This window comes from Geotrypetes seraphini, chromosome 13 (genome assembly GCF_902459505.1).
Source record: "Geotrypetes seraphini chromosome 13, aGeoSer1.1, whole genome shotgun sequence".
NCBI lineage: Eukaryota > Metazoa > Chordata > Amphibia > Gymnophiona > Dermophiidae > Geotrypetes > Geotrypetes seraphini.
In genome coordinates this window covers 34,405,487-34,420,357 of record NC_047096.1, presented here as the reverse complement: position 1 = coordinate 34,420,357, position 14,871 = coordinate 34,405,487, and the positions used below count along the sequence as shown (strand labels likewise).

Genomic DNA, 14,871 nt, shown 5'->3' with positions numbered 1-14,871 from the left:
CTCTGTGTTCATCCTAAATGTGGTTATCACAGCACATTCCATGAGATGAATAATGTGAGCCTTTGATAGGAGATTAATAGCATGACAATTGCTGAGATTAAATCTGAACTTTAGGTTGGCAGTCATGTTGATGGGTCATCAAATCAGTGGCCATCAGTTGTCCCTCTGAACACACCTTTTGATTTCTTGTGCCTGCATTCCTTCAGTTTAAACAGTATCTAAAGATCTTGAAAATGGCTACTGGATAAATATAATTGGGGGGAGGGGGGCAAAAGAATACCTAGGTTTTGTCTGTTCACTCCAGTTGTTGAATACAGGTTTTTTCTTGATATATCATAAAACAAAAAATCTAAGCAGTTTACAATAAAATAGTTGGGTAAAAAAAAGGGGGGAATGTGACTTGACTAATTGATGCATACTTGCATATTTATTTATAGGGATTTATTAACCGCCTTTCTCAATGCAGTTTACAATACATCAAGTTTCAAGTTTTCTTAAAATTTGATTAAATTGCTTATCAGAAATTACTAAGCGATTTTATAGTAAAATTAAAATCTGATATCATAGACTTCAATCAATTAAACAATGTAACAATATTATACAGACTGACTGGAACATACGGAAAGGAAGCAGAAATACATTATCTTTATGGGAAAGAAAACATTTAAGCAAAAAAAAAAAAAAAGAGGGAGGTTAGACTAGGAGCCAGCAGAATAAAGCAGATAATATTTCTGTTGATAGTACATTAGGTAGATTGTGAGCCCACTGGGACAGACAGGGAAAAATGCTTGAGTACCTGGATAAACTCATGTAAACCGATCTGAGCTCCCCTGGGAGAACGGGATAGAAAATTGAATAAATAGATAAATTGAATGCGTCCTTAAATAAGAAACTTTTCAGGTTACCCTTAAATCAATATTTGATTCCTCTCTAAGGTAAACCGGAAGAGCGTTCCAGTTTTCTACCACTCTCTGGGTGAAGAAGAACTTCCTTACGTTCGTACGGAATCTATCCCCTTTCAATTTTAGAGAGTGCCCTCTCGTTCTCCCTACCTTGGAGAGGGTGACCAACCTGTCCTTATCTACTAAGTCTACCTTGAATGTTTCAATCATGTCCCCTCTCAATCTCCTCTGTTCGAGGGAGAAAAGGCCCAGTTTATCTAATCTTTCGCTGTATGGCAACTCCTCCAGCCTCAAATTCTTATTTGTACAAAGTGGTTTATTACAGATGTAGCACTGGAAGAACTACTGAACTTTTTCAAATGGAGTTAAGGCAGTGCCCATTTCTGCTCTTAATGAAGTAGCAACCTTAGAATGTTTTGCGAGATATAAAACACCTCTCCCCAAATGTTGCAAAACTCTAAAAGTACCGAAAACCACTGGCAACTGGTCAAGTTTTAAAGTAGTTTCATCTGCGTCAGACAGAAGATGACAGGTATGCCTGGTTGAAGGGCAATGTGTTTAATGCTGCCTTATGTTTCAAAAATGATTGCTCTATCTTAAGAACGAGAGGGAGGCTGTTCCAGATGGAAGGGGCTACAACATTAAAGCATGAATTCCAGATAGATTCCAACCAGATATGACAATGTGTTGGGAGATGTTGATTTGAAGATCGTAGTGCATGCATTGGAGTATATGGTATAAGTAGGCTTGATAGGAACGAGGGACTTTTGGAGTTTAAAATCTAATTAATAACTGATGAAAACATAAAAACAACTCGAGCCTGTTGCTAGCCAATGTTTGAGAAGGAAGAGAGGGATGACAATCATATATTTTCTCATTGTAAAGCAGTTTTATGGTGGTGTTTTTGTTTTGTTTAAGTTGCAATCTCCTCTTAGTTGGAGAGAACAGTAAGCCATGATAGAAAGAGTTGCACTTACTCCAATGTGGTTATTACAAGAGTTAAGTAGTAAAGTCCTAAGAGAAGAAAGTTCTAGTATGGATTGAGTTGAATTGATCAAATTTGTTGTAGTGTGTGAAAGCATTTACTGGCAAGGTTGGAAATTTTTTTTTTTTTGGGGGGGGCAAAAGGATAATGCATTATCAAGGATGACTCCAAGTATCTTCACTGGCTCAGTAAAAGAAACTAAATAAGTGACATAGAGCTGTAGTGCGATATGATGGTGTGGAAATAGTAGTCTGAGATGTTTACCATTTCTTTTAGTATAATTCTTGTTTTCCTTATAGTCATGTTTGCTTAATTCATGCATAAGAGGTTGGCAATAGAGTATTTGGAATAAATGTTTAAGTGAATGTATCTTAAATGCTTTCTGTTATCAAACTTTCAGAAGATTAGTTAAAACTTATCTTTTTGACAAATTTGTTTGATTTTATATCTTTGCTGATGTATTTCAGAATGCTTCCTGTACGCAGTCTCTTTTTGCTGTAAACCGCTTTGAACTGTTTGAGGTACTGCGGTATACAAAAATAAAGTTATTATTATTATTTGACTTCATGCATAGCTGTGTGTGCCTGCCAGCTCTGAGGCATCTGTTTTTATTAATAAACTGTTAACTGGTACTCATACTTCCACCATCTTCTCATTGAGTCCTACATCCTAATTGACTAGAGAGAAAACCGCTGTAGTGTCTGCCCAGCGGTTCATAGACAGTGGAGCGCAAGATGTCAGTGCGCTGACAATTTGGTGCAAGAAAGAAGCGCGCGAGGGAAAAAGTAATTTTTAAAGAGCTCCGACGGGGGGGTTGGGGTGGTAACCCCTCCTCACTTTATTGGTTAGTGTTCGCGCTGCTGTTGGAGGGAGGTTCGGGGGGTTGGAAACCTCCATTATAGCGAAAACGGAACTTTTTCTGATTTTTTTCAGGAAAAGTTCCGTTTTCTCTATAATGGGGGGGGGAGTTTCACCCCCCCCCCGCAATGGCAGCACGAACACTAACCAATAAAGTGGGGGGGGTTGCCACCCCAAACCCCCAGTCGGAGCTCTTAAAAAAATTATTTTTTCCCCCACGCGCTTCTGTCTTCCGCCGAATTGTCGGCGCTGGATTGTCGGCGCGCTGGCATTTGGCACGCGATTATCCCGTCACCCTGCCCAGCAGACAGGGAGTATGTATATTCCCTGTGATCATTCTCCCTCCCTTTTACATGTTTGTGTCGGCTCTAGAACCATCCAGATGCAATTGGCGGTGAAGTCTGTTCTACTTTTCTCAAAACTTCACTGCCAGGCCATGTGAAGATTTCTTTGCCATATATTGAACAGGGTGTAGGTTTACTTCTGTGTAGAAAGAACTGCAGTTGGCACCACGCTTCTCTTCCCCCCCCCCCCCCCATCTTGCAAGGTCTGCAAATCTGGGTGAATTAGCAGCTGCTTCTCCTGGGTTGGAAAATCTGCTGCCTTTTGGCTCCTGAGGAAGATGCAGCAGTTGATGAGTTCCCTGCTCCCTTCTGTCCACTAACCCCCCAACTCCCCCCAAAAAAACCCCCAAAACCAGGCAGTAAGAGTATAGAGCTGAGCACTATGCTTTTCTTCACATTTCATAATCCACAATTCCTGCTTCTCCTTTTTTGTAAGCAGCTGACTCTAAATATATGCAGCAGTTTGTTAGAGGACAAATAAGGTTAACATGCTGTTGGCTTCTTAAAGAAATTAATAACCCTCTGTAGGAAGGTCCTGCTTTTCCCCCACAGGAGTGGCAGCTAGGAATTCCCTTTTGAGTAGAGGTTTGTAGAAAGTATTGTGGTCCTCTTGAGGAACCGATGCAGAAGTCTTGGTAGAGCACACTTCCCCCTCCCCATTCGCGGTTTCAGTAATCACGATTTCACATATTCGTGATTTTTTGGGGAGGGGGAAAAAGAAAAAAAAAACATCCTTAAGTCTTCCCCCCCGGCATCTCGGCTTTACCTGGTGGTCTAGCGGGCTTTCGGGGCAGGAGCGATCTTCCTACGCTCCTGCCCCGTGCAGATCGCCATTAGGAAATAGCTGTAGGGAGTTCCCGTCGTAGTCTCGAGAGACTACGGGAACTCACAGCAGCCATTTCCTAATGGCGATCTGCACGGGGCAGGAGCATAGGAAGATCGCTCCTGCCCCGAAAGCCAGCTACATCACCAGGTAAGGCAGGGAAGGCGGGAGGGAGGCGGGGGTGGGTCAGAGCTGGATATTCACGGTTTTTCGCCATTCACGGTCAGGCTCTGCCCCTATTCCCCGCGAATCCGGAGGGAGAAGTGTAGAGAGGCATAATGAAAGCATACGTCTAAGTCCGATTGGGATGTATAGCGCTAGACGCCCAAAGTTGGCAGTGGGAAAATACCCATTCTCGAAAATTACGTTTTCTGAAAATCGTCTTGTCTGGATGTTCAGGCTATAGTTCGTCTAGGCCGCCAGTACGTCTATTTTTATACCACATTCTCGATCAAAATTTTGTCAAGTCCCAAATGCCCAAAACAAGACCATTTGGACATGGAAGGTGCCATCATTGTGATGGACTGTCCACCCAGACATGACAAAAGAGCAGTGGGGCACCTTACAGGGCACTGCTGTGAACTTCACAAAAACGGTGCTAGATAAACAACTCACCAGAACTCCTTTATAGGTCATGGTGAGGCCCCCCCCCAAATCCCACTATACCTACCTGTCTACAACTCCAGTAGCCCTTATGGCTGCAGGTGCCACCTATATGGCAGTACAATAGGGTTTTGGGGGTGGTTTGGTGGGTTCACATGTTCCACCATAAATGTAGTGGTTAGAGTGACATTTGCACCTGGGTTCTTCTCTCTATGGTTCAGTAGCCCACCCTTCAGGCTATTTAAGAGACTTATGTGCAGCTCTACTAGGCTTTCCTATACTGGATGATGATGTTCTGGAGACAGGTATGTACGTTTTTATTCTGATCTTTGCAGGGGTGTGAGGGGGATCAGTGAACACTGGGGGAATGTGAGTGGAGTCTTTACTTTGTCTCTGCAGTGGTTATCTGTTCACTTTGGATACCTTTTGGGCACTTATACCTGTTTTTGCATTGTCTAAGTAACAACGTATAAGTTCCGTCCAGGAAGGCTCGTAAAACCTTTGATAATCCCTGCAGGACAACTAAGTCTAGGTCGGCCCACATCCCTCCCTAACCACTCCTCCAGATACGCCCCTTTTAGCTCTGGGTGCACAGCGGCATTCAGAGGCCTAAAAAGTCCCTGGATGCTTCAAAAAAATAGGTTTGATTCTCGGCACTTAGTCGACCTGTCTTTTATTTATTTAGATTTTTATCCCGTCCTCCCAGTAGCTCAGAATGGCCTACAAGCAAACATTCACAGTGGAGTACATTTGGACAATACAAAGACTATTCAGTAGTTTAAGTATAAGGACTATACGGCAATTTAAGTAGGGGATCAGAATGGAGAAGAGTGGGTAGAAGGGAGAGGGAGTTTAGAGGGGGTGAGGGGTAGATTGCGGTTGTAATTTTAGTTGAAGAGGAGGGTCTTTACCGCTTTCCGGAAGGTCATCAATGAGTTCTGTAATCTGTGCTGACTTGGGTGGGATTTTAGATGCGTTTAAGTTTTGATTGAGCCCCCATAGTATGCAAATAGCACACTGGCCCTAACACGGGAGTGTGCTCTAGCAGTACACAAATTTGGTACCCAGAGTTGCATGCACACATGCTTGCACATGTGTTGGAATGCTATTCTGTGCATAAATTATCGCAGAGAACATTTCTGCAGATGTGCAACTCTTGCTGCTATACAATATTTTTTTTGTGCTCAGACCTGTGCATGCGTGAATCTCAACAGCCTGGCGTTTTGCTTGTTGTTCCAGCATCCCCCCCCCCCCACCCCACCTCAGATCTGTCTGTTACTCATGCTCTGTATGGAACCCAGAAAATGTTGCAGGTCCTGTATGCTCCAAAATAAAGAGAAGAGACGGGCATGAAATCTCAGCAGAAGAACAAGTTAACCTTTTATGCCTCTTTAGACCTTACATCAAAGTGGCATCATTGAGCTCAGCCTTTTTGATCTTCTGCGCACTTCTCTGTGTCTGTGCTGAATAGCTAATTGCTTCATTAGCATAAATTGAAATGTGTTGGGCTAATGTCTATGCAAGGATTAGTGCATTGTCGGCTCATGTGCAAAACTTATTTTTGTATTGTGTGCCAGGCTAACTGGTGGAGAAAGCCCAATGCACTTTACTGTGTTGACCCCTTAGTGTGAACAGAAACTTTAAGCCAGAGTTCCTTGTTGCCATTTGATCTTAGGCAGGTAGCTGGGTCTCTTCAGGTAGAGAATGACATGGTGAGAAAATTCATCACCGTTCCCGTCCCCGCGGATAACCGCGGGAAACCATCTTCATGTCATTCTTTAAGGAGAGAGGGAAGAATCAGAGTATGAATGGCCACAACCACTGACCCGCAAGCTTTGCTTTGAAGAATGCTGGTATAGAAGGATTGAAGTTGAGATAGACACTACAGAATGACAGTCTCTGGTATCCAGAGCAGATATTGTGATGTCATAATGCCTCATTCCACCAGTGCCTAAGAGCCAATCACATCAGTGATGTCACAATGGCTTCATTATCCTTGGCTCACATAAGAATCAGAGTATGAATGGCCACAACCACTGACCCGCAAGCTTTGCTTTGAAGAATGATGGTGTAGAAGGACTGAGGCTGAAATAGACACTAGAAAATGACATGGTATTATTTTGGACGGGAACGGTGATGAATTTTGTCACCGTGTCATTCTCTATCTCCAGGCCTCTGGTTTAACCCCAAATTTGGTACCTGCTCAGTGGGACCCTGGGTGAATCTTTTCATCTCCCTGGGCTTTGATTTTCCCAAGCACAGAATAAATAGTTTCTGCTTCTCATCCCCAAAAATATTCTTTCTCTGAAAAAAAAAGATGTCAACTCACAGAAAGTGTTGTCAAATACATTGCATTCTTAGCACATTGGTAATCTTGCTAAAGCCAGAAATCTGTGCCCATCTTTTGCCAGCCTCTGATAAAAGCTGCCGGTGTTCAACAAGCAGGCCAGATATACATACATTGCAAGTCAGTGAGATGGGCGCAAAAACCAGTCTGTGCTTCTCTGACTGAAGAGTAATAACATACAGGATAACTGTGAAATATTTTTACTTTGTCACTCACTACCTAGGTTGTTTTTTTTTTTCTTTTGATGTATTATTTACAGGAAATGTCTAAGTTAGACAATCTGTAGAGGTGGAGGGTGTGTGGCGAGTGCTCGTCTGACGCAGTTGGCTGGGAATGGTTGGGACCTTGTTAAGAGGGGACAGGTGTTCTCTTAGTGCCTGTCTGAATCGGTCACTTTGCAGAGGGTTCCTTAGTGTCTTGTGATGAACTTTTTTTGCAAAGATCAACATAAAGATCAGACTTTCAGAGCTCTCCTAGAATAACCCAGCAAAATCTTGGGACTGTATGGAAGAACTGAATTTACATCTTAGTACATAAGTTGATGTACAGTACTCATTTATTACAAATATTACACTCTGCTGAAAGAAACATTAGGATACATTTTTTTGTTGTTGTTTTCCTGACTATCAACAGGGACTTTCCAAAGTTTAAAGAATTGCTTGTTAAAGTATTTGTGTGACTGGAGTTGTTGCCTTGGAGAGGGCTTGATTACCATGACCAGAGGATGTTTCCAATTCGTGCCTACACATTTCCTCTAGGGTTTCAAGTCATTAGGGAAAAGGTGTTTAGCCTGCAGTGCTGGAGATGAGAGAGGGGACGGACATGGACAGTATCATGCATGGCTCTAGAACTTTGGAACCAAGGCAAACGTGGCACCACTTGGAAGCAAACCCACACGTGTTTGATTTTTGTGCAAAGGGGTTTGCGTGTTCGCTCATTTCTTGAAATTCAGTTGCTGGACAGTTCCGATGGTGTAAGCCTAGCAGTCTGTCTGTGACTGTGGCCAGTCTGGGTCACTCGTAAAGTATTTGGCTGATCTTAATGGGGGAAACTACCACCTTGTCAGTATGAGCTGAAAGATGAACATCTGTATTGATGCTGGAAAGATCCTCCCTCCAGATTAGCATGTACAAACATCTGTATTGATGCTGGAAAGATCCTCCCTCCAGATTAGCATGTACGAACATCTGTATTGATGTTGGAAAGAGCCTCCCTCCAGACTAGCATGTATGAACATCTGTATTGATGCTGGAAAGATCCTCCCTCCAGACTAGCATGTATGAACATCTGTATTGATGCTGGAAAGATCTTCCCTCCAGATTAGCATGTACAAACATTTGTATTGATGCTGGAAAGAGCCTCCCTCCAGACTAGCATGTATGAACATCTGTATTGATGCTGGAAAGATCCTCCCTCCAGACTAGCATGTATGAACATCTGTATTGATGCTGGAAAGATCCTCCCTCCAGATTAGCATGTACGAACAACAGTATTGAAGCTGGAAAGAACCTCCCTCCAGACTAGCATGTACAAACATCTGTATTGAAGCTGGAAAGATCCTCCCTCCAGATTAGCATGTACGAACATCTGTATTGACGCTGAAAAGAGCCTCCCTCCAGACTAGCATGTACTCTGCTGCCTTAATGGTGGAACAATATAGGGAAGTTTGTGCTGCTACTGCTGTTATGGTTCTGATGCGCGAGTGGATAGTGGCTTGTGCGTGAGGGAAGCCTGCTGTGTTAGCTCCGTGGCGGGCCGTAGTTAGAAGCTGATGCAAGGGGAAACTTACTCTGCTGCTGTCATATTGTGTTTGTTCTGTAGGGTGTCTGTGGTAGCAGTTCGTGGGTGAGGGCAGCTTGCACTGCTGCTGCCTTGCAGTCATAATTTATACAAAGATAAATGCACCATATAATGTGTTTTTATTTTGAAGCTGGGGTTGGAGTTTGGCATGTTTTTACAGATACTCTGAATCCAAGTGCACCAAAAATTGACTCACACTCCACAGCCCTGCTTGCTTGTTCGCTCTATGGCAGGTCTGTGAGTGGCCGGGTGTGAGGAAAGTGTGCACTGCTTCTGTGCCGGCTCCTCCTCCTACTTTTCACTTACATAGCACTGAAAGGCGTACGCAATGCTACGCATGTTGACTTTTATAGACTGTCCCTGTTCAGAAGAGCTTACGTTCTAACTTGGACAGACAGACATGACATATGGGGTAGGGGATGTAGAAACCAAGGTGAGAGGAGTTAGGAGTCGAAAGAGGTGGGCTTTTAACTGGGTCTTGAACACTGCCAGAAACGGAGCCCTCCATAGGGATGCGGGCAGCTTGTTCCAGGCATAGTGCGCAGCAAGGTAGAAGGGGCGGAGTCTGGAGTTGGCAGCTTAGGACCTTTCCACCAGTATTTGTAAGAAATCTGGGGAAAATCCTCAGGTGGGGAGGGGGTTACTAATCCCAGCTTTAATGTTTAATGGCTCAATATTCCTCTGCTTCCTGGATCAAACTTTGTATCTTCTCCGTTCTGTAAGTTCCAGACAAATTAGACACCGCGTTCCAGTCACTGCGATTGTTGCTGAAATATTATCTTCATGTTTGCTTTTTGTTTCGTTTTACATTTTTTTGTTGCTTCTAGTTTCCCATTCCTCTTTGAGGTTTTGGACATATTTTTTTTAATTAAAAAAAAAAAAAAGACCCACGGGGCAGGACATGTTTCTTTTGTCCTTTTTTAAAAGAAACCTATCCATGTTGGTACGTTTGGTCTCGAGTCTCTTCTCATGAAAGTACTGTTCCGTGAATACTTTCAAAAGCCCTCAAACCTGTACAGGGAGGGTGGGAAAAGGGATTGGACATCGGTCGCTGAGTAAATTTCTTCAAAAAGACAATGAATAAATCCTAATTAAAAAAACCAATAAACAAACCATGCATGGATAATTCTTAAGAATAGGATCTCTGCCCCAGAAGCATTGATTCAATATTAGAAAGTGCAAAAGTGAGGACGAGAATCTTAGGACATGCATGCATTCTCTTGGTTAATGGGTAAAAGCTTTGGGTGCTGCATGCTATCAGCTGAGGTTTGATTCCTCACATTTAGGAAAGTCATGACCTGGGAGGAAAAGCAGCAGTGACGCATTGACTTAACAAGGTTTAGAGCACTGGTTCCCAACCCTGTCCTGAAGGACCACCAGCCAGTTGGGTTTTCAGGATAGCTCTAATGAATATGCATGGGGCAGATTTGCATGTCTGTCACCTCCATTATATGCAAATCTCTCTCATGCATATTCATTAGGGCTTTCTCAAAAACCCGCCTGGCTGGTGGTCCTCCAGAACAGGGTTGGGAACCAACTAAAGCAGAGGGTTTCAATCGAGACCTCGGCACACACCCAGCCAGTCAAGTTTTCAGGATGTCTGCAATGTATGTATTTATTTATTTAAAAATTTCTATACTTCATAAAAACTATGCGGTTTACAAAATTACACAAACATAACACTTATATCCTCCAGTTCAAACGCTGAAGCTAAAGCTCAAGGCTTACCTATTTTATACCTAAAGCATACAGTTGAAGCACATATACAGGGGAATTTGCCTCAGAAGCTACCGGGCAGTCATTGCTCCAGAGCTGCCCGGTTGCTTCTGAGGCAAATTTGTATATGTGCTTCAACTGTATACTTTAGGTATAAAATAGGTAAGCCTTGAGCTTTAGCTTCAGCGTTTGAACTGGAGGATATAAGTGTTGTGTTTGTGGATTTTTGCTCCGGTTCCTCTTTATTTTTCTTTTTGGTTTACAAAATTACATGCATACATATTAAAAATACTAAAACACGTTTCGACAGAACAAACACAATAAAACATTAACTAACAGTATCATTATTAAAACGTTTTTTCAAATTCATACAAGATGGAAAGACAAAGTCCCATAAAAACATTTACAGGATAGAAAGGCTTCAGCAGCAGTATGCATGAAATAAATTTACATGCACTGCCTCCACTGTATGCAAATCTCTCTCATCTTTATTCATGTGGGTATCCTGAAAACCTGACTGGTTAGGTGTGTTCTGAACACTGGATTGAGAACTCTTAGTCTAGAGCTGTATTTCTCAACTCAGTCCTGAAGTACCCCCTTCCCAGTTAGGTTTTCAGGATATCTGCAATGAATATGCATAAACTTGATTTGCATACACTGCCTCCATTATATGCAAATTTATTTCATGCATATTCATTGTGGATATCCTGAAAGCCTGGCTGGCAAGGAGATACTCCAGATTGAGTTGAGAACCCCTGGTCTAGAGTACCGTATTTTCATGCATATAACGCGTGCGTTATACACGGTTTTTACAAACCGCGCATAACCTTGCGCGTTATACGTGTGAGTGCATTGTACAAAATTTTTTTTATATAGTTCCCCCCCCCCCCCGACGCCCGATTCATCACCTGGAAGGAGCGCTCGCACTCCCACCCCGAAGGACCGCTCGCACCCCCACAGCCTCCCCCCCTCCCCCATGGAGAAGCTGTCTACCTTGATTCCGGATGCCAGCCAAGCTACTTTCTCTGCCGGCGGTCCTGCCCCCTGCTGCACTGCTTCTTCAGGCGGTCCCGCCCTTTCTCTGATGTCAAAGAAAGGGCGGGACCGCCGGAAGAGGAAGCAGTGCAGCAGGGCTCAGAGAAGGGGTGGGACCGCCGGCAGAGGAAACAGCTGGGCTCGCTGGCATCCGGAAACAAGGTAGACAGCTTCTCCATGGGGGAGGGGGGAGGCTGGAAACGAGCAGGCGGGAGCAGAGGAGACTCGGGGCAGGGCTGGAAAAGAGCAGTTAGGACCAGAGGAGACTCGGGGCGGGCGAAAGGAGAGTCGGGCGGCGACGAGAGAGTCGGGGCGGCATGCACGGTATACGGGTGTGCGCGGTATATAAAAATTTCTGTACATAAATTTGTGTTTTCCGCGCGCTATACCCGTGTGCGCGTTTTACACGGGTGCGCGTTATCTACGTGAAAATACGGTAGTTTTGGAGGAGGCTGGCTTATTGGTAAAGAGGAATCGTAACTTCAGGGAAGGTCAGTTCATTGGTCATAAATGTTCACTGTAGTTTCTCGCCCCATCCCCTAAATATTTAAGATTACAGCTTAGTTTCTTTTTGGTTGTTTTTAAAAGTAACCTGATAGCAGAATTTATTTATTTTTTACTTTTACATTTCACCCTTGCAGGTTGCAATAAAGATTATCGACAAGTCTCAACTGGATGCCGTGAATTTGGAGAAAATTTACAGAGAAGTGCAAATCATGAAAATGCTGGATCACCCCCATATTATTAAGCTCTATCAGGTATGGCACTGTGCAGACACGCTGCAATCCTGTATATAAGAAGTTTTTCGTTAGATAAGTGAATTCTTCAATGCACACAACCAAAGGGGAAGGGGAGTCTCAGATTCATAAGCACACAGAAAGAGTAAGATGTCAAATTATTTACCATCTAGGTCTCTGTGTTCTGAGAACTCAGTGTTATTTAAAAACAAAGGCTAATCCAAAATTTGCTGAGACCGGTAAAATAGTCTTTTGCTGTCCGGGGGTCAAATTGTGAAACTCACTTGTTGGTCAATTACGAAAATGTTAGGACAAGGGTAATTTCAGAAAACTATTTAAAAAGCAGTTTATTTGTTAATGCATTTTTCTAGGAACTGATCTTTGCGGTTCTTCTTTTAATGGGCACTTTACGTGATTTTCTGATGATTATATGTTAATGTTTGTTTGATTTTATATGTCTTATTTAATTATGTATGTAACAATATGTAAACCGTTTAGGTTTAAACGGTATACAAATTTTTAAAATAAATAAATGGAGGGAGCATAATAAAAAAAAAAGTCTAAGTTCTCTTTTGGCCCTAAACGTTGAAAGTAGAAGCAGGGAAAATGTCTATTCTCAAAAAAAAAATATCCGGCCAACTGTTTTGAGGTACGGGGGGGTTGTGTCGGGGGGGGGGGTCATGGGGTCGACAGGTGGGGGACCGATTGGGGATTCAGGGGGAGATCATGGGAGGGTGCACTGAAGGCAGGAGGTCCTGGGATCCCTGGGGGTGGGGGGTAGGGGGTTTCGGCAGGGCAGGAGGGCTTGGGCTCCCTTCTATCCCGATCGTGTCGGGTGGGTAGGGTTTCGGCGGAGCAGGAGGGCTTGGGCTCCCTCCTGCCCGATCCAATCTGGGGGGAAGGGTATATCTCAGCAGGAGATTTACTCATGAAACAAAAATCTATCTGCAAAAATGTGTATTCTAACTGTGGAATAAATTAGGACACCCTACACCCTAATAGTGAAAAAATTAGGACACCCCATGAAATATTCAGTTCTTTCAGCCAGCCCTTGGTGGATTTACTGGTATGTTTTGGGTCATTGTTGTTATTGCAGGGTCCAGTTCTGCTTTAGCTTTAATTTTCTTACAGATGGTCTCACATGTTCCTCAAGCACCCTCTGATACACAGTAGAATTCATGGTGGATTCTATGATGATCTAGCCAAGTCCTGCTGCAGCAAAGCTCCCCAAACCATGACTCTTCCACCTCCATGCTTCACAGTTGGTATGAGGTTCTTTTCCTGGAATGCTGTATTTGATGTACATATCCAAACATATCCTATTTTTCTGGTGTACAAATAATTCAATTTTAGACTCATCTATCCATTGAACACTATTGCTGAAGTCCTGGTGTTTGCCTATGTTCTCTCTGGCAAACTTCAGTCTGGAGAGCAAAAGTTTCCTCCTTGCACACCTCTAATGCAAGTTAAATTTGTGCTTGCAGTCTCTTTCTGATTGTAGAAGCATGCACTTTTACATCAACAGTAGCAAGAGCCTGCTGTTGGTACCGTGATGACATTTTAGGGTTTTTGGAGACTTCTTTGGCATCTTGCGATCTGCTCTGGGGCTCAACTTGCTTGGACGGCCAGACCTGGGCATGTTGGCAGTTGTTTGGAAAGTCTTTCACTTGTACACTATTTTCCAGACTGTGGAGTGGCTAATGTCAAATTCTTTCGATATCTTTTTAAATTCCTTACCAGGCTTATAAGCTACTACAATCTTCTTTCTGAAGGCCTCAGACAGCTGTTTTGATCTCATCATGGTATTCACTCTCACCGCAGCAGTCATGAGCACACCAAACTAAATGTCTGAGGTTTAAGTAGGGCAAACCGCCTTCAAAATGCTGAGTAATGATGTTCTAATCATGTGCACCTGATGTGCTATACCTGTGTGTGATTTGAGCCACTTTAAGTGGGAGGATATGTGGGGGTGTCCTAATTTGTGGATATCTTTTGTTTCATGAGTAAATCAAGAAACGATTTTGTTGTTTACCTACAATTACATCACTTTTTTTTCCAAAGATAAATAAAAAAAAAGATTTGACATCAATATGTGAACATTTCTTAAGAAAGAACTGAATATTTCATGGGGTGTCCTAATTTTTTCATATGACTGTATGAGTTTCTTGAACAGTTATAGTGCCCTAAATTAAGGTGCTTTTATAAATTTACATTGCACCCACCTGACTGCAAGTTTAGAGACGGAAAAGGGCTGGGTATACTAAGCACATCTCCCATGGGAAGATAGTGAGGAAAATCTTGATCTAAAGGTGACTTGCCCAAGGTCACAACATAACTCTTGGCAGAAGCAGAATCTCCCCTTGACTTTTCTGGTCAACAGTGTTTTTGCAAATGCCTGCCTTAAACTTGAAGGAAATATGTGTACTTCCTTTCCCTTCTGATAGACCTACTGTTTCAGTTTCCTTTTCTTAATGGAAAACAGTACCCCTTATGCAGCATATTTCAAAATTCATCATGCTGCTCTCCTGTAATCCCCATTAGACTCCTGATGCATTCCATCTTCAGAATTATCAGACACTGCTCGCGTTTACCAGGGCTGATTGGTACACTTGACGTGTCCCATGCTCAAAATAGACCAGTGGTTCCCAACCCTGTCCTGGGGGACTCCAAGACAGTTGGGTTTTCAAGATATCCCTAATGAATATGCATGAGAGAGATTTG

The 14,871-nt window shown here is 43.0% G+C and overlaps 1 protein-coding gene across 1 annotated transcript in view; it reads left to right on the top strand.

The window, feature by feature from the left end:
* SIK2 (salt inducible kinase 2) overlaps nt 1-14,871 on the top strand; it is a 160,990-nt gene that overhangs the window by 15,114 nt on the left and 131,005 nt on the right. Inside the window, exon 2 of the mRNA XM_033918190.1 lies at nt 12,055-12,171. Within this exon, the coding sequence (XP_033774081.1) occupies nt 12,055-12,171 (117 nt within the window). The remainder of the gene's footprint in view (nt 1-12,054; nt 12,172-14,871) is intronic.